Raw genomic sequence first — 16,526 nt, 5'->3', positions numbered from 1 at the left:
ATTGCAGAAGTCAGTTGAGGACAGGATTGGACAAAGCTGTAATTTCCCCTATAGGCGAATGTGTTCCAGGCATTCCAGGGCTAGTGTGCACTTGGAGAATGGCCACTTAGATCAGATACTGAAGAATGGATACACTATATTGATCCGTACTCCAGCACTGTGAGAATGGACTCGAAAGGTTAACTGTTTCTCTCTCCACAGATGCTGCCAGACCGGCTGAGTTTTTCCATTACATTCTGTTTTTATTTAGATCTCCAGATCTGCAGTATTTTGCTTTTATCACCAATGTTCCCTCTAGGATGCATGCACGCACAACAACGCAGCAATCCTGAATGTACTGCACAGTGCAATAAACAGGTTGTATGCAACAGAGAAAAATTAGAGGGAACTTTGAACATGAGGGGATAAAATTGGGCAATGAGCAAGGCTCCTGTCTACAGGCAGGATTTGACAAAGAAGTTCCTAAAGGGAGGCAGGAATCTGGTTTCACAGGACAAATCAATAGTTTAAGTGAACCAATGTCGATATTGATTGGCCTCAACTTCTTACCTGTTTACTGCTGCACACAAAGCTGTTTCTGTTTGAAATGTAAAAAAATATATATTAACAGAGAAAATGTACAAAGAAAATTGGATATTGAGTTTCACAAAAATGAACTTACCATTAAATGTAGTATTGCCGCACTAGCAAAGAAAAAGCATAAATAAATTAATCTTAGTTTCATAGTGCCAAATATAAGCTAAATATATTCTTGGAAACATAGGGCAGGATTTTCCCCTCATCAGGGGCGAAGTTGAAGTGCGGACGCACACAGGCGCGCCTCCGATCGGCACCCCCAATCGGGGGCGCAGTGCCATTTTATATGGGCAGGCCAATTAAGGCCCACCCAGCGTGACGTCCGCACAGGAGCGTTAGGTGCACAAGAGAGCACACTCATCTCCCTGAGGCTAAATGCTGCCTCAGGGAGATTGGCTCTACTGTTAAAAGTATTAAAAATAGAAAAAAAAAATTTCCTGACATGTCCCCTCAAGTGAAACTGTCACTGTCACATGAATTGGGACATGTCCACAATTTTTAAAAAAACTTTAATTAAATCTTTAAAAACCTACATGAAACCTCATCCCGCCCGTGGATGAGGTTTCATACTTTTTCTAATTCCCGCCAGGGCTCCTGGCCTGCCTGCCAACCTTAAGGTTGGGTGGACAGGTACATTCATTAGTTTAATTACTCTGTCAAAGGCCTCAATTGGCCACTGACAAGTCGGCGGGTGCACAGCTGATTTTGCTGCGTCCCCGCCTACCTGAAAATTTAAATGGAGCGTGGTGATGTCGAGAGTTCCGCCCGACGTCACCATGCGTCATTTTACGCGTCAGCGAGCGGGCCCTGCCCCCTCCTTGCTGATGGGAAAATCCTGCCCATAATAAACATGTATGTAAATATACTATAATGAATATATAAATTCAAACATATATACTTACAATTATACAGGAAAATATATCATATACATACGCATATATACCAGACAATACATTAGAATATATCATAATAAATAAAGAACTATTATATATACATATGTACAAACACACACACACACAGTTCAAGAAGGCAGCTCACCACCACCTTCTCAAGGGCAACTAGGGATGGGCAATAAATGCTGGCCCATTCATCCCATGAATGAAAAAACACACACGCACACACATACACAGATCCTATTGTAGCTGAACAAAAGTATTAACATGTGAAAAGTATGATTGCGTTTTCTGTAATTTCATGAATAATGTACAAAAGCAACAGGCTTCGTACAAATTAAATAATGAAAATAATTCAACCAGTTTGGGTTATATAATTCCTCCTTTCACTCATATTAGCATGTTGAATTTTCATTAACAGTAGTGATGGAAAAAAAACCTCCTATATGCATTTCAAAAGCAGGTAATTTTGCACAGCACAATACTACAGCACTCCAATGCCACTTGTGGAATTGACATGCTTTTGTTGATACCAGTTGCCACCAAGAAGGGTTCTCCTTCTTGCTGTGCCGTCAGCAAGTTTTGCTGCTCAAAAGTGCAAGGGTACATCCCACCAGAAGGCAGATGAAAAGTTAAAAGGACAAGTCCTGCAATGACACAGAACAGCCATCAAAGAAGTTGAACTTCCTCTCAGTAGACAAGTTTCTTCTTAACAATCACAAAAAATACTTTTCATATAAAGGTAAATTTGGTGAATTTGTACTCCCAACACAAAGACTGGTTGGGAAGAAGCACAGATTACGAAACTGATTCTTGGTGTTAAGCAACTTATTTGCAATCCATGCCCTTATCCAGTAAGTATATAGCAAGGTTCTATGTCGAGAATGCAATGTTGATGAATGGACCATATCAGGAATGGCTAACAAGACATTGTCCATTAATATGGTTCTGTATCAAAGAATTAAAGTAAACATTATTAAATCTATCTTACCATGAAGTTAAGTTGGGGATCTGAAAAAAAAGTGAAAATATTATTAAAGGAAACTCGCTTTTAGATGCTGATATGCCTGGTGTATGCTTCTAGTTTTTTAAACTCATAATGATCTGTTTGTACTCTGAACCAAACCACAACGTTTGGGTAAAACCCTACTGATATTTGTGGTCCGAGGGAATGACTTGTTAGGTGCTGAAAAATACTTGAGTTCAGCTTTTCATATTTCTTCCACTAAGTGTTGAGTTTAACCTCAAGACCAGAATTTTCCCTCGTTATGCGGGCTCGGCGGAAGCTGGCGGGGACGGTTGGGAAGCCGACCACCGCCCGCGATTGGCTCCGCTCTGCAATTTCATGCGCAGGGCGCTTGGATTGCGAGCAGCAGCGATCAGCACTATCTGTGCAGGCAGTGGGAAGAGGGAGAATGGGCCTAGCACACAGTTCACACATGTGCGCGAAAGAGCGCTTCAATCTCCCTGAGGCACGGAGCTGCCTCAGGGTGATTGAAGTGCTTTTTAAAAAAATTAATAAAGACAGTAAAAAATGTTTTAAAATGTCCCCTCATGTGACTCTGTCACATGAGCTGGGACACGTTTTTAATTCAAAGATAAAGTTTTTAGTTAATGTTATTTGCTTTAGGGAACCTCATCCCGCTCGTGGATGAGGTTTCCTAAAAAATGTAAAGGCGGCTTGGCCTTTTCGCCTGCCCACCAACCATAAGGTTGGAGGGGCAGCATTAATTTAATTTTAATTAGCTTGTTAATGGCCTTAATAGCCCTTTCAATTATCGGCGGGTACACAGCTGACTCCAGTGTGCTCCTGCTGAACGAAATACTGTACGAGTGTGTGATGACGGGCCGCAAGCCCAGTGACATCGTGTGTCATATTGCGCTCGGGCGCGTCGGGTGCGTGCCCGAATGCCGAACGTTAAATTCTGCCCCAAGAGTATATATTAGTCCTGAACACATAGGCCACTATCAATGCCATGCTAAACCTAAGGCATTATTCTTCAAAATGGGATCCATGTGGAAAAAAATTGTCGTTCATCTAGGGCCAAGAACATCTTGTGCAGAAAGCCTGGTTTCTTGAAAAGTTTCTATTCTATACTTTTTTTTGTATTTGTTGACTTACTATCATATCGTTTGTTACTGCAATAATAAAAATTATTTTCTTTTTTAAAAGCATAGCTTCCTTTTGGGCAGCAGACATGTCCTTTATAAGGCCAGAGAATCTCTTCCAGTGTATTGAGTTGTGAAGCTGGGTCACAACATTGTGTCAATATTTGTGAAGGGTTTGCTGTATGCCAAATGTTTGAAAGCCAGTGCGCCATGTGGTTGATATTGCATTTAGAATTATTGACGCATTTACACGAAAATAGAACTAAAATGTGCAGCAATGTTACATATGAGAAATTATACTGAAAGAGTTTACGTACATCCATGTTATTTTGTACGATGCTTTGAGCAGGATTGAATAACAATAAATATTTCTCCACAGTATTCCTGTTTTTAATCAGGACACGTACCTGATGAAGGATCTGGAATTCCTCCTGACAACCCAACACTCCTCACTTCAGATTGAAAGTGTGAGCTCACCCAAGCTAACACTACTGTTTCATTGGCTCCAGTTTGAAGAGCTGGGAGGTTTATTCCAAGCAAGGCTTGCAATTGCTCGGCAGAAAGTTTCTAACAACAGAAAGAATATGAGAAGAATCAACATAAAAACATTTGCCTACACATTTCCTTTCAGAGATAAACCCATTATTTACCTTAGCTCTGTGAAAGAAAAAATTGACAGCATAAACTAAACTGTGTGAATGAACTAGGTTATTTTGGAATTGAACAGCTTCTAGTATTACAGAATAAAGTGAATCTAAAACCTGAAAACAGAGTCGATAGCTTTTGATCAATTATGAAATTATGACACGTGAACTGTTAGATTGTGTGGAGCAAACTAACAGGTAATCACATTATATGTTTTGTTCTTAGTATCTATAACTACCAGATGGCAGGTCCAAGGATGCAGATGGTGGAAATCAGAAATAAAAACAAAAGGTCCTGGAAACACTCAGCTTGTCAGGCAGCATCCATGGAAAGAAACAAGAGTTAATGGCCAGAATCGTGTGCTCTCACTAGTGGTGAGCTTGAAGGCAGGAAGGGCATTTACTTAGGCAGGATGGCGGCGTACTGGGACCCCGCCCTTTCCCAGCTCCACCAGAATTAAGTTCTGGGCATGAAGATCCATGGCTGACTTTTCCATCCTGCGCCAACTAAGGCCCTTATGTGGTCAATTAATTAACACTTAAGAGCCTCATCCCACTGCCACTGGTATGAACCCAGCTGCATGTGGGCCTGTCGCCATACGGCATGTACAACAGGTAAAACTAGTTGGCCAGCTTGTAACCTCCTGTGGCGGGGAGGGGGTTGTATGTCCCTTAATTAAAGGCACTCAGTGCCTGATTAAGGTTCGTAACATCGGAAAGGGGCAGGGGGAGGTAGGTGAGAAGGGTCAGCTGAGAGCCACCCCCTCAGCCCTTGCTGGCAACCCCCGGCACCCCTTTCCCCATGACCACCAGCCCGTGAACACACCACCCCTCACCACCCCCACACATTACTTATCTGTGGCAGGGACTCTGGGAACCTGTTGTTCCAGTAGCAGCCATGGCCTTCCCAGTGGTGCTTCTCCGCACAAGAGCCGCTGGCCTCTGATTGACCAGCAGGCTCAGTGGTCGAGACTTCTGCCACCGCGGTCTTGATTCCAGGGGAGGTCCCACTGCTTGCCCCGCCACTGCCTGACTGGCATGTGTTTCGGTATGCCTTCCCAAAAAGAGGCAGCACAGGTCTCCCACCGGCTCTCCAGCTGCAGGTGTGACCCCCCCCTGGCGCCTCAACAACATCCTACTCAATGTTTCAGGTCGATGACCTTTTCTCAGAACCATCCTAATGAAAGGTCATCTTGACTTGAAACATAAACATTGTTTCTTTACACAGGTGCTGTCTGATCTTCCAAAATTATAGGAATTGCTTTATTATCCTTATGTTATTTTACACAGCTAAAATACATACTTCAAATATAATGTTAAATACCACCCTAGTTGCCCTATCTTTGTTTCTCCCATTTTTTTCTTCACCACATTTGTGATTTTAGCTTAGTTTTGTTTTTTTCTATATATTCTCATTTAACTTAACCATCTCATTTCCATCTTCTCCTGACTGCTACCATCCAATAAGGAGCTGAAAGACATATTCAAAATTTGAATGAAGGCCCACCTCCAAAATTTTGTTTTAACCAGACAACTACAATATGACCAGATCAGTCTCTATTGTGCCAAACATGGAACCTTTTCTGCCTGAGAAGTACTCACTAGCAACCTCAGTGTTTGACTCTACCCAGGCAAATAAACTCATCTATGATGTAGCAAGGCTAAGAGATTATAAAGTTGGGTGATCCTCAAAATCACAAAGATATTTGAAGCGAGAAAAGAGCTCATTAATAGAAATATTGGATAGTACAGAGAATAATTTGTTAATAAACGCTTGTTAGAATAACAATCTGGGAATGCTTTAATATCCTATGGGAACACTGGTGAATTCTGTCTACACTAATCTTACACCGCTGCCCCATATTGTGTGAAGTCTGTTGCCATTTAGCACAATGATATCAAGAGTGATTGTCATTAAAAACAGCTCACCATTCATTACAGTGTGGGAAGACAATACCTGATCTTACACTTCCCATTACAACTGAACAGCTTTCATAACATGGGGAGAAGCTTCTGCCTATCGGGCGGGCCAGTCGGGAGTGGGCACGGAGCCAATCACCGCACGCGTTCGGCTGCACGCCACCATTTTATGTGGGCGAGCCAATTAAGGCCCGCCCAAAGTGACCCACGCCTTGTAGTGCTCAGCACTACCTGTGCGGGCAGGGGGAGGAGGGAGAGTTGGGGCCTGCGCTCTTTCACGCATGCGCACGAATGACTGCAGAAATCTCCCTGAGGCACAAAGCTGCCTCAGGGAGATTAAGTTCAAATTGAAAGTTTAAAATAAAGACAGATTTAAATTATTTAGACATGTCCCCTCATGTGACAGTGTCACATGAGCTGGGACATGTTTATGAAATGTGTGAAAAATATTTATTAATTTAATAAAATGTTCATGAAACCACATCCCGCCCGTGGATGAGGTTTCATGTAAAATGCTTTGGCTCTTTGCCTGCCCACCAACCTTAAGGTTGAAAGGGCAGCCCTGTCAATTATTTAAATTACTCTCCTAATGGCCTTAACAGGCCTTTGACAGTTCGGCGGGCACGCAGCCACCTTTGGCGTGCGCCTGCCAAATGGAAGATCATTTTACGCGGCGGCGTGCGGGGCCCGTCCCCACACGCTGACATGAAAATTATCCCCATGAATTTATATTTTTTCCCAGGAAGTTCATAGTTGTTCCCTGATGGAAATGCATAACTGAACACAAGAAATAGGAGCAGGAGTAGACCATGTGGCCTGTCGAGCCTGCTCCATCATTTAATACCATCATGGCTGATCTTGGGCTTCAACTCCAATTTCCTGCCCACTCCCGATATCCCTTAATTCCCTGTGATACCAAAAATCTGTCCATCCCAGCTTTAAATGTACTAAACAAAAGAAGAAACAGGAACCCTCAACTTTTGTGATCAAACCATATTATTCTAATATATACATACCATTACTTCTTCAGGGTTCAGCTTTATAAAGGTTGCAAAGTCCATGTTGACCTTATTCTTTGCAAGGATGTCCAGATCAACTGCTTTGGCACCATCTTAAGAAACCAGACAAATTAATTTATCACATACCAGTAACAATCTCCACATATGAACTGGTATCCATTTAGAATTCTGTGTTATAAATAATTTCTTCAAGATGGAATGTCGTATAATTGTCTTCCAGTATTTATCAACACATTGGGTAGAATTTCACATTTATCGGGCGGGCTCATTGGGGGCGGTTGGGATGCCGCCAGCGATTGAGGCCGGAAGGCGATTTAATTGGCTCACCAGTATGAAATGCAAGCGGCAGTGCTCAGCGTGCCTGTGCAGCTGGGTGGCGGGGGGTGTGCGAGCGGGGCAAGTGTGAACTTCGTGCATGCATGCGAGTGAGCTCTTGAAAATCTTCCTGAGGCACAGAGCTGCCTCAGGGAGATGAAGAGTCTAAAAAAGATAATGAAGAGATTAAAAATGTTATAAAACATGTCCCCTCATGTGACTCTGTGAGCTGGGACATGTTATTAATTTAATTTTAAATTTTATTTTTATTTGCATTAGGAAATCTCATCCCGCCTGTGGATGAGGTTTCCTAAAAAGTGCAAAGGCCACTTGGCCTTTCCGCCTGCCCGCCAACCATAAGGTTGAACGGCAGTGAAAAATTCAATTAAATTGATTTCTTAATGGCCTTAACAGGCCTTTTAATTGTTGCTGTGTGCGTTGTTGACTCTGGCACGCACCCGCTGAACAAAATATTGCACAACTGGCGGGTTGACGTAGGGACACTCACTCCTCTTACGCTCGAGTGGGTCAGGCACGTGCCCGCCCGTCAAGGTAAAAATTTTGCCCATTTTTTGTGTGCTATTCTTGTACAACACAGGCACTTTCATCATTTGGACTCTATTCCCCCAGTAAAATGCTGAAATTGCTTAATTCAAAATAGTACGGGAATTTGCGCTAAGATTTACAAAATACCTAAAAGAAAAGAAATAATTGAATAAAATAATTAAGTAATTAATTAAAACAAATGAGGATGGCAGGACAGGTAATTTGTCATGGCTGCAGCATGTGGGAGCTCCTGAATAACATTGTGATCCAGGGCAAACACGTCTGCAGTAAGCGTCTGCGTCTTGAGAAGCCTCAGCTCAGAGCCATTGAACTGGAGGCTGAGCTGCGGACACTGTCACATCAGGGAGGGTGAGAGTTACCTGGACACTCTGTACCAGGAGGCGGTCACACCCGTTAGAATAGGGTCTTCTGCTTTGGAAGGTGACCAGGGAAAGGAGGCTGCGACTGCAAGTGAGGCAGGTAAGGGGACTGAAAGGCCAGGACTGCAGGAGTATCAGCCTCTGCAATTGTCCAACAGGTTTGAGGTTCTCTCCTCTTGTCTGGGTAGGAGTGGGGGCTGCAGGGTGGATGAGCGGACTGGCTGTGGCACTGTGGTACAGGAAGCCATTCAAGTAGGGGGTGCAAAAAGGAATGTAGTGGCAGTAAGGGACAGTATAGTGAGAGGGAGTGACACTGTTCTCTGTAGCAAAGAGTGAGAATCCAGCCTGCCCGGTGCCATGGTTCAGAACATTTGCTCAAGGCTGGAGAGGAACTTAAAATGGAAGAGGGAGCAACCAGATGTCGTGGTCCATGTAGGTACCAACGACATAGGCAGGACAAGGAAAGAGGTTCAGCATAGTGAGTTTGAGGAGCTAGGCACTAAATTAAGAGGCAGAACCTCAAAGGTAATTATCTCTGGATTATTACTTGAGCCACATGCAAATTGGCATAAGGCAAATAGATTAGAGAAATTAATGTGTATCTCAAAGATTGTTGTGGGAGAAATGGGTTCCAGTTTGTGGGGAACTGGCATCAGTACTGGGGAAAGTGGGGACTGTACCGTTGGGACAGTCTACACTGAACCATGCTGGGACTGATGTTCTAGCGAGCTGCAAAACTGGGGAAGTGGACAAGGCATTAAACTAAATAGTGGGGCAAGGGGTCAAATTTGGGAAGATGTGGAAAAGCAAAGAGTAGAGGCAAGGCAAGAGAGAATGGTACTAATATAGGAAATTATAAACAGAACATGACAGGAAGGGACAGAGAGTACAAATCCAAGAGTAAATCAGCAGGTAAGGCCAGACATTACAAAAATAATAAAAAGGACAAAATTAAAGGCTCTGTATCCAAATGCATGTAGCATTCGAAACAGAACAGATGAACTGATAGCGCAGATAGAAATAAATAAGGACGATCTGACAGCCATTACAGAGACATGGCTGCAGCATAACATTTGGGACGTGAATGTTGAAGGGTATGTGACATTTAGTAAAGACAGGAAGCTAGGGAAAGGTGGATGGGTGACTGTTCATTAATGATAATAGCACATTAGTGAGGGATGACCTAAGTTCAGGCAACTAGAATGTAGGAGCAGTTTGTGTTGAGATGAGAAACAATAAAGGCAAAAAGTCACTTATGCGAATGATATACAAGCCCCCTAATTGTAACTACATAGTAGGACAGAGTATAAAGGAAGAGATAATGGGAGCTTGTCAGAAAGGTACACTGATAATCAGGCAGACTGGAAAAAGCAGATGAGCAAAGGTAACCCAGATGAGGAGCTCACAGAATGTTTTCAGGATAGTTTCTTGGAACAGCACATTCACAATCAGAGAGCAGGCTATCCTAGACTTGGTACAGTGCAACAGGATGGGATTAATTTATAGCCTCATAGTGAAAGAACCCCTAGTGATCATAATATGATTGAAATTTATATTCAGTTTGAGGGAGAGAAGAATGGGTCCAAGACTAGTATTTTAAACTTAAATAAGGGCAATTGAGGGCATGAAAGCAGAGCTAGCTAGAGTGAACTAGCAAATGAGGTTAAGGGATAGGTTCATAGCGATGCAGTGGCAGACTTTTAAAGGGATATTTCAGAATACACAGAATAGAGGCAGTCCAAAGAGAAAGTAAACTTCCAAGGAGAGAATCCACCATATGTTGTGGTTAACTAAAAAGTTAAAGACAGTATAAAACTCAAAGAAAAAACATATAATTGTGCAGAGATGGGTGGCAGGTCAGAAGATTGGACAGAATATAAAGAACAGCAAGGAATAACAAAAAGATTAACAAGGAGGGAAAAATCAGAGTTCGAGAGAAAGTTAGCTGGAAACAAAGATGGATAGTAAAAGTTTCTATAGATATTTAAATAAAAAGAGTTAACAAAGTGTGCACTGGTCCTACAGAAAGTGAGTCTGGGAAATTAATGGAAAATAAAGATATGGCAGATGAGTTGAACAGGTATTTTGCATCAGTTTCACTATATCAGTAACATCCCAGAAATAGCTGTAAATCAGGAAATGGAAAGTGGGAGGAACTCAGGAAAATTACAGTCACCAAAGAAGTGGTATTGAGCAAATTGTTGGAGCTGCGGGCTGACAAATCCCCAGGTCCTGATGGACATCAGCCTAGGGTCTTGAAAGAAGTGGCTAGTGGAATAGTTGATGCATTGGTTTTAATTTCGCAAAAATCCCTAGGGCAGAATTTTCCCCCCATTCGGGGAGGTGGGGGGGGGGGGGGGGGGGAGTTGAGGAGCGAGCACTTGGAGGCGTGCCTCTAATCGGCGCCCTCAATTGGGGGGCACGCCGGCCTTTTATGTGTGCGGGCCAATTAAGGCCCGCCCAGTGTGACGTCCGCACAGAAGGGCTATGTGCCCCCTGTGCGGGCGGGCTTGGGGGGGCCGGGGGGAGAATCCCTCAGCCAAGAGTGCGCTCTTTTACTCATCTCCCTGAGGCAAAGTGCTGTTTCGGGGAGATAAGCTGCACATTAAAAAATATTAAAAATAGAAAAAAAAATTCCCTGACGTGTCCCCTCATGTGACATTGTCACATGAGTTGGGACATATCCATAACTTTTAAAAACACTTTAATTAAATTTTCTAAAACCTACATGAAACCTTATCCCGCCCGTGGATGAGGTTTCATGTTTTTTCTAATGCCCACCAGGAGTTCCACCCGACATCACCGCACGTCATTTTACGTGTCGGCGAGCAGGCCCCGCCCCTCGATGGGAAAATCCTGGCCCTAGATTCCAGGAAGGCTCCATTAGATTGGAAAATAGCTCCTTATTCAAAAAACGAGGGAAAACAGGAAACCACAGGACAGTTAGCTTAACCTCTGTCATAGGGAAAATGTTAGAAGCTATTATTAACCATAATATAGCAGGGCACTTAGAAAGTTTAAGGCAATTAGGCAGAGTCAACATGCTTTTATGAAAGGGAAGTCATGTTTAACCAATTTATTGGAGTTCTTTGAAGGAGTCACATGTGCTGTGGATAAAGGGGAACTGGTGGCTATAATGTAATTAGATTTCCAGAAGGCATTTGATAAGGTGCCATATCAAAGATTATTGCGGAAAATAAAAACTCATGAGGGTAAAATATTGGCATGGACAGAAGATTGGCTAGCTATCAGGAAACAGAGAGTAGGCATAAATGTGTCTTTTTCTGGTTGGCAAGATGTAATGAATGGTGTGCCACAACGATCAGTGTTGGGGCCTCAACAAAAGGCTAGCATGCAGGGACAGCAAGTAATTAGGAAATCTAATAGAATGTGATTGTTTATTGCGAGAGGGATTGAATACAAAAGTAGGGAGGTTATGCTTCAGTTGTACAGGGCACTGGTGAGACCACATCTGGAGTACAATGTACAGTATTGGTCTCCCTATTTAAGGAAAGATGTAACTGCGATGGAAGCAATTCAGAGAAGGTGTACTGGACTAATCCCAAGAATGGGTGGGTTGCCTTATGAGGGAAGATTGGATAGGTTAGGCTTGTGTCCACTGGAATTTAGAAGAGTCAGAGTTGACTTGATCAAAATCTTTAAGATCCTAAGGGGTCTTGACAGAGTGGATGTAGAGAGGATGTTTCATCTTGTGGGGGGATCTAGAATTAGGGGGCATGATTTAAAATTAAGGGGTCGCTCAGTAAAGACGGAGATGAGGAGAAATTTTTTCTCCTCAGAGGGTCGTGAGTCTTTGGAACGCTCTTCCTCATAAGGGAAATGGAAGCTGGGTCTTTGAATACTTTTAAGGCAGAGCTAGGTCGATTCTTGATTAACAAGAGGGTGAAAGGTTATCGGGGGTAGGCAGGAGACTACAATCAGATCAGCCATGATCTTATTGAATGGCGGAGCAGGCTTGAAGGGCCAAGTGGCCTACTCCTACTTCTGCTCCTAGTTCGTATGAACAATTGCAGCACCTGTTAAAAGCCTGAATTAAACACTGACCCACAGCCCTTTTATTTTAACTAGGTTTCTACCCGTGTTAAATAACACTGTTTGGAAAATCTACACTATTATAGCGTAACTATTTAATGTTTATTTTTCAAACAACCTGTATATGGCAATTCAACATTAATATTTTTAGAACTTGATTTAAAAAATTGAGGTTAATAATCAATTTGCACATGTTGGCTGATTTGAAATTGGTGGAATAGATAAAATATGAGATTCAAAATGAAAATTATGAGATAGATTTGTAGAAACCACCCAATTTTCAATTCCACTAAAACCAACAGGAATGAAAATCAGGTGGTTTCTCTAACAGGCGGCTGATGCTAGTTTTATGCCTGAGTGGCAAACTGAAAATCTATCTCAATCTTTGTCAAAATGCATGATGCTGCTTCTTCATTTTGCATGGGGGTTATATTCACCTTAAACTAAAAAAATAACAATGCTCATTAGATAAATATAACAAAACAAGTTTGCAAGTGTTAGGGAGAACTAGATATCTGGTGTCAATCTGTAAATGGATGCGTGCAACCAAGAATTTTCTCACATGGAGCTGCCACACAGCAGGTTGCGTAGGTCACTCATACAGGTCTGTTTTACAGGAGAAACTTTAACTCTCCTTGCTGGGCTAGACTGGGAGCGCAAGAGCAGTCAAAATGGAGCAATTTCTAAATTTAATGTCACTAGTTTTGGTAGAGATTAGTTTCTGTTAGGGCAAGCAGGAACCTCCTGCATAAATTCTAAGCAAGGTCCAATGATGTCAAAAGGACTCGGATGAGATATTAGCCAGGGCTTAAGCTGAAAGGTCACTGCGGCTTTGCTGCCAGGCTGTAATAGGTCCATGGGCAGAAGAGACACCTAAAATAATTGCTAAATTTTAATTTGTGGAGTCAGGAGGTGCAGGTGTACTCCTCTGGGTTCCACATTGGAAGTTGTGGCCTCCAATATCCTAAACAGCCCTCCCCCACCCTCTTCCCTCATGTGCGACTCTCCTGAAAGTTCCTCCCTATCACTTACTGGGATGGTGGGCCAGACAAGACGTGGACCAGCAACATTTAAATGAGGCCTAGTGGTTAAAATTACCATGATCTCCTATTGCATCTACCAGACAGGCGGTCAACTTGCTGGTTTAGATCCAAGTTTAGATCTGGTCTGATGCAATGCTTGGTTTAGAAGATGTACTCTGAGTTGGATGAAGTCAGACAACAGGCTTTGGCTGCTTTTCCACCCTATATCATCTTAAAATACTCAAATACTCAAAAGAAATACTCAAGGCATTTTAACCTATTGCCGTTTTTGTAAAATCACATCCTCATAACTTGGTAGTTTGACTTTCACTATCTGTTATTTTAACTTAGTAGCGAATCCATTCATGCTAAAATCTGGTCTGCGTTACTTTAACATAGTTGTTATTTATTTTAAATGTGTTAAAATACATGCATTTATTGAACCAGTGAAGGAAAAACTTGTGGTTCTAAAGCACCTTCAATAGTCTCAGGATGTTCTAAAGCTTCTAACAGCCAATGACTTACTTTTGAAGTGTAGTCATTCTTGTTAAGTAACCAAATGCAGCAACTAATTTGTGCAGAAAGGTCCCAGAAACAGTATTGTAATTATGGCAAGATAATCTAAAATGGTGTTGTTGGTTGAGGCATAAATGTTGGCCAAGACATCTGAAGAACTCCCCTATTCTTTGAATTTGCCATGGTATCTTTTACATCTTAATAAACATGCAGACCATGCATTGGTTTACCATTTCACCTTAAAGACAACACCTCCAACAACGCAGCAATAACTCAGTACTGCAATGAAGGGTCAGCCTTACAGCCAAGAATAAATTAGCTCACCACTTTCATTATGCTTTAGATTTAACTTGTCAACCAGCCAAAATGATGAATTTTTTTATTCTAACCCAAATAAAGACATTTATCGAATATGGTTAATGTCAAGAATCAAGTATCTTACCAAGGTATGACTTTATTAGATTGAAGTAAGCAATTGAGTTATTTTGCTGAGATATTAATTCAGACAATGCTTGGCTGTAAAGCAGGTTCTTCTTTGACTGAGTGCATGTGGAAATATCCAGAACTCCAGCATTCCTGTGGAAGAATAGATACAAACTTAATTTAAAATACATGCAAGAATCAATATGCTTTCATTGACATTCTTGTTAACTGTCATTCTGTCATTAACAGTCACAAATATACAATTAACCTTTTAATTATTGATACTGGTAACTCCCTTAGCCCAGGGAACAGTAGCTGCACATGACTGGCAGTTGCAATGAAATAGTAGCTGACATTCCTGTATGTCAGCAGCTGGACCCAATTACCATAAGATAATATTTGACATAAAGGATCACTGGATAGGCCACTCTAAGAGACTAAGGCAGGCTGCTCAAAAATATACGAGAACAAGTTTTTAAATTGATTTTCATGGGGTCAGCTCAGCATTAATCCTTCTCTGGCTCCACAAAAAAAGTTCGCACCTGGTCCAACCCTTCTGTGTCTTCTCCCCCCACCCCCCAAACTTAAGGTCCCACTTGAGGCTCAGCTCCAAGGCGAAGGTGCCAAATTTTGCACTCCTCCCCCAACCAGTCAGCTGTCAGTTACCACTAGTTCAGCATTTCCTCAGCTCACTGAGATTATTCAAATGAAGATGGCAACACCCATCACCTGCCTGATGGAATCAGACGCTTGAAAATTCAACCCAAATATTTGAATACTGTCTAGTTTAGGGATTGAAATAACCAGTTAATCAAGATGGAGCTCATAAAATTGGTTTAAAAATCAGGAATCCTAGGAGGTGGTCTTAAATTTTTTTTTATTTGTTCATCTGATGTGGACGTTGCAGGCTAGGTCACCATTTATTGCCCATCCCCAACTGCCCCCATTCAGAGAGTGTTTAAGAGTCAACCACATTGCTGTGGGTCTGGAGTCACATGTAGGCTAGACCAGGTAACTCTTTCGAGTACATTCACAGTTCTTGGTTTTTCCGGGAGTGGGACATGAACCCGCAACTTTCTGATTCAAAGGCGAGGGTGCTATGAACTGAGCCACCAGGTAAGGATAGCAGATGGACAGCATTAGTGAACGAGATGGGTTTTTACAACAACCTGCAATGGCTTTGTGGTCAATCAGGCTTTTTTTATTGAATTCAAATTTCACCATCTGACATGGTGGGATTCGAACCCTGGTCCCCAGAGCATTACCCTGGGTCTCTGGAATATTAGTCAAGTGACAACATCACTATACCACCTCCTACCCCTGAATCTCACATGAACTGACCAGGGGAAACAATTTGTGGTAGAAGGAATACTCTTATTTAAAGAATAAGTTTATTTATCTCCAGGAAGTAGGAATGCTTGTACCTTTCACCTTTTCATTGCTACTGTTTGGTTTGTTGGGGAGTGTGCTGAAATGATTAGGACAGTCATTCACATTGCATTTGGAACAAGGACATTTAATAGATTTGAGAAAACTAAGAGGAGAAGGATACAATACTTACGTCAAATTTGAAATAGTCACCAGCTGACTTTCCTCCAGAGTGCACAAGTTAGGCCCACCAATAGCTTTCACAGAAACTGCATCGAGAGTTCCACCCAATTGTAGGTATCTTGTAATAATGCCTTTAACCTGAAGAACAGTTCATAAATCACTAAAGAGAAGATACCAAATAAGTTCCATGTTTACCCTTGTCCGTTTACCTTCCTTGTGTAACCCTTGAAATTATGTTCTTTAGAATATGTAACCCAACACAACATTCTTTTTAATCCCGCCACATAACTGGAAATAAAACTTTCCAACAGTTTTTATTATTCAATTTTTCCTGCCTTTCTTTTCCAAGTAACCATTACTCATTACCCTATTTCCGATTTTGGTCACTGCTAAGTTACAGCTGATTACTAAGAGCTAACTAGGAGCAGTCTATGGCAATTCACTGTTAACCTGACCCCCATCTCAATCCTGTTAGGAAATAGAGTTAAAAGCCTTCAGTTCTAATTGGTGCTTCTCCTTTCCAACAATTTGCAGCTGGGATCTTGCCTATGACTTGTAT

General features: G+C 42.0%; 1 protein-coding gene across 1 annotated transcript in view; it reads right to left on the bottom strand.

The window, feature by feature from the left end:
* Positions 1–16,526, bottom strand: part of LOC144690297 (uncharacterized) — a 152,518-nt gene that overhangs the window by 87,246 nt on the left and 48,746 nt on the right. Inside the window, exons 18-24 of the mRNA XM_078557651.1 lie at positions 15,978–16,105; positions 14,436–14,569; positions 7,159–7,253; positions 3,986–4,145; positions 2,461–2,480; positions 662–683; positions 550–577 (exon numbers count right to left, since the gene is read on the bottom strand). Of these exons, the coding sequence (XP_078413777.1) occupies positions 550–577; positions 662–683; positions 2,461–2,480; positions 3,986–4,145; positions 7,159–7,253; positions 14,436–14,569; positions 15,978–16,105 (587 nt within the window). The remainder of the gene's footprint in view (positions 1–549; positions 578–661; positions 684–2,460; positions 2,481–3,985; positions 4,146–7,158; positions 7,254–14,435; positions 14,570–15,977; positions 16,106–16,526) is intronic.

This window comes from Cetorhinus maximus, chromosome 15 (assembly GCF_964194155.1).
Source record: "Cetorhinus maximus chromosome 15, sCetMax3.hap1.1, whole genome shotgun sequence".
Lineage (NCBI taxonomy): Eukaryota > Metazoa > Chordata > Chondrichthyes > Lamniformes > Cetorhinidae > Cetorhinus > Cetorhinus maximus.
This window is presented reverse-complemented; position numbering and strand designations above follow the sequence as displayed.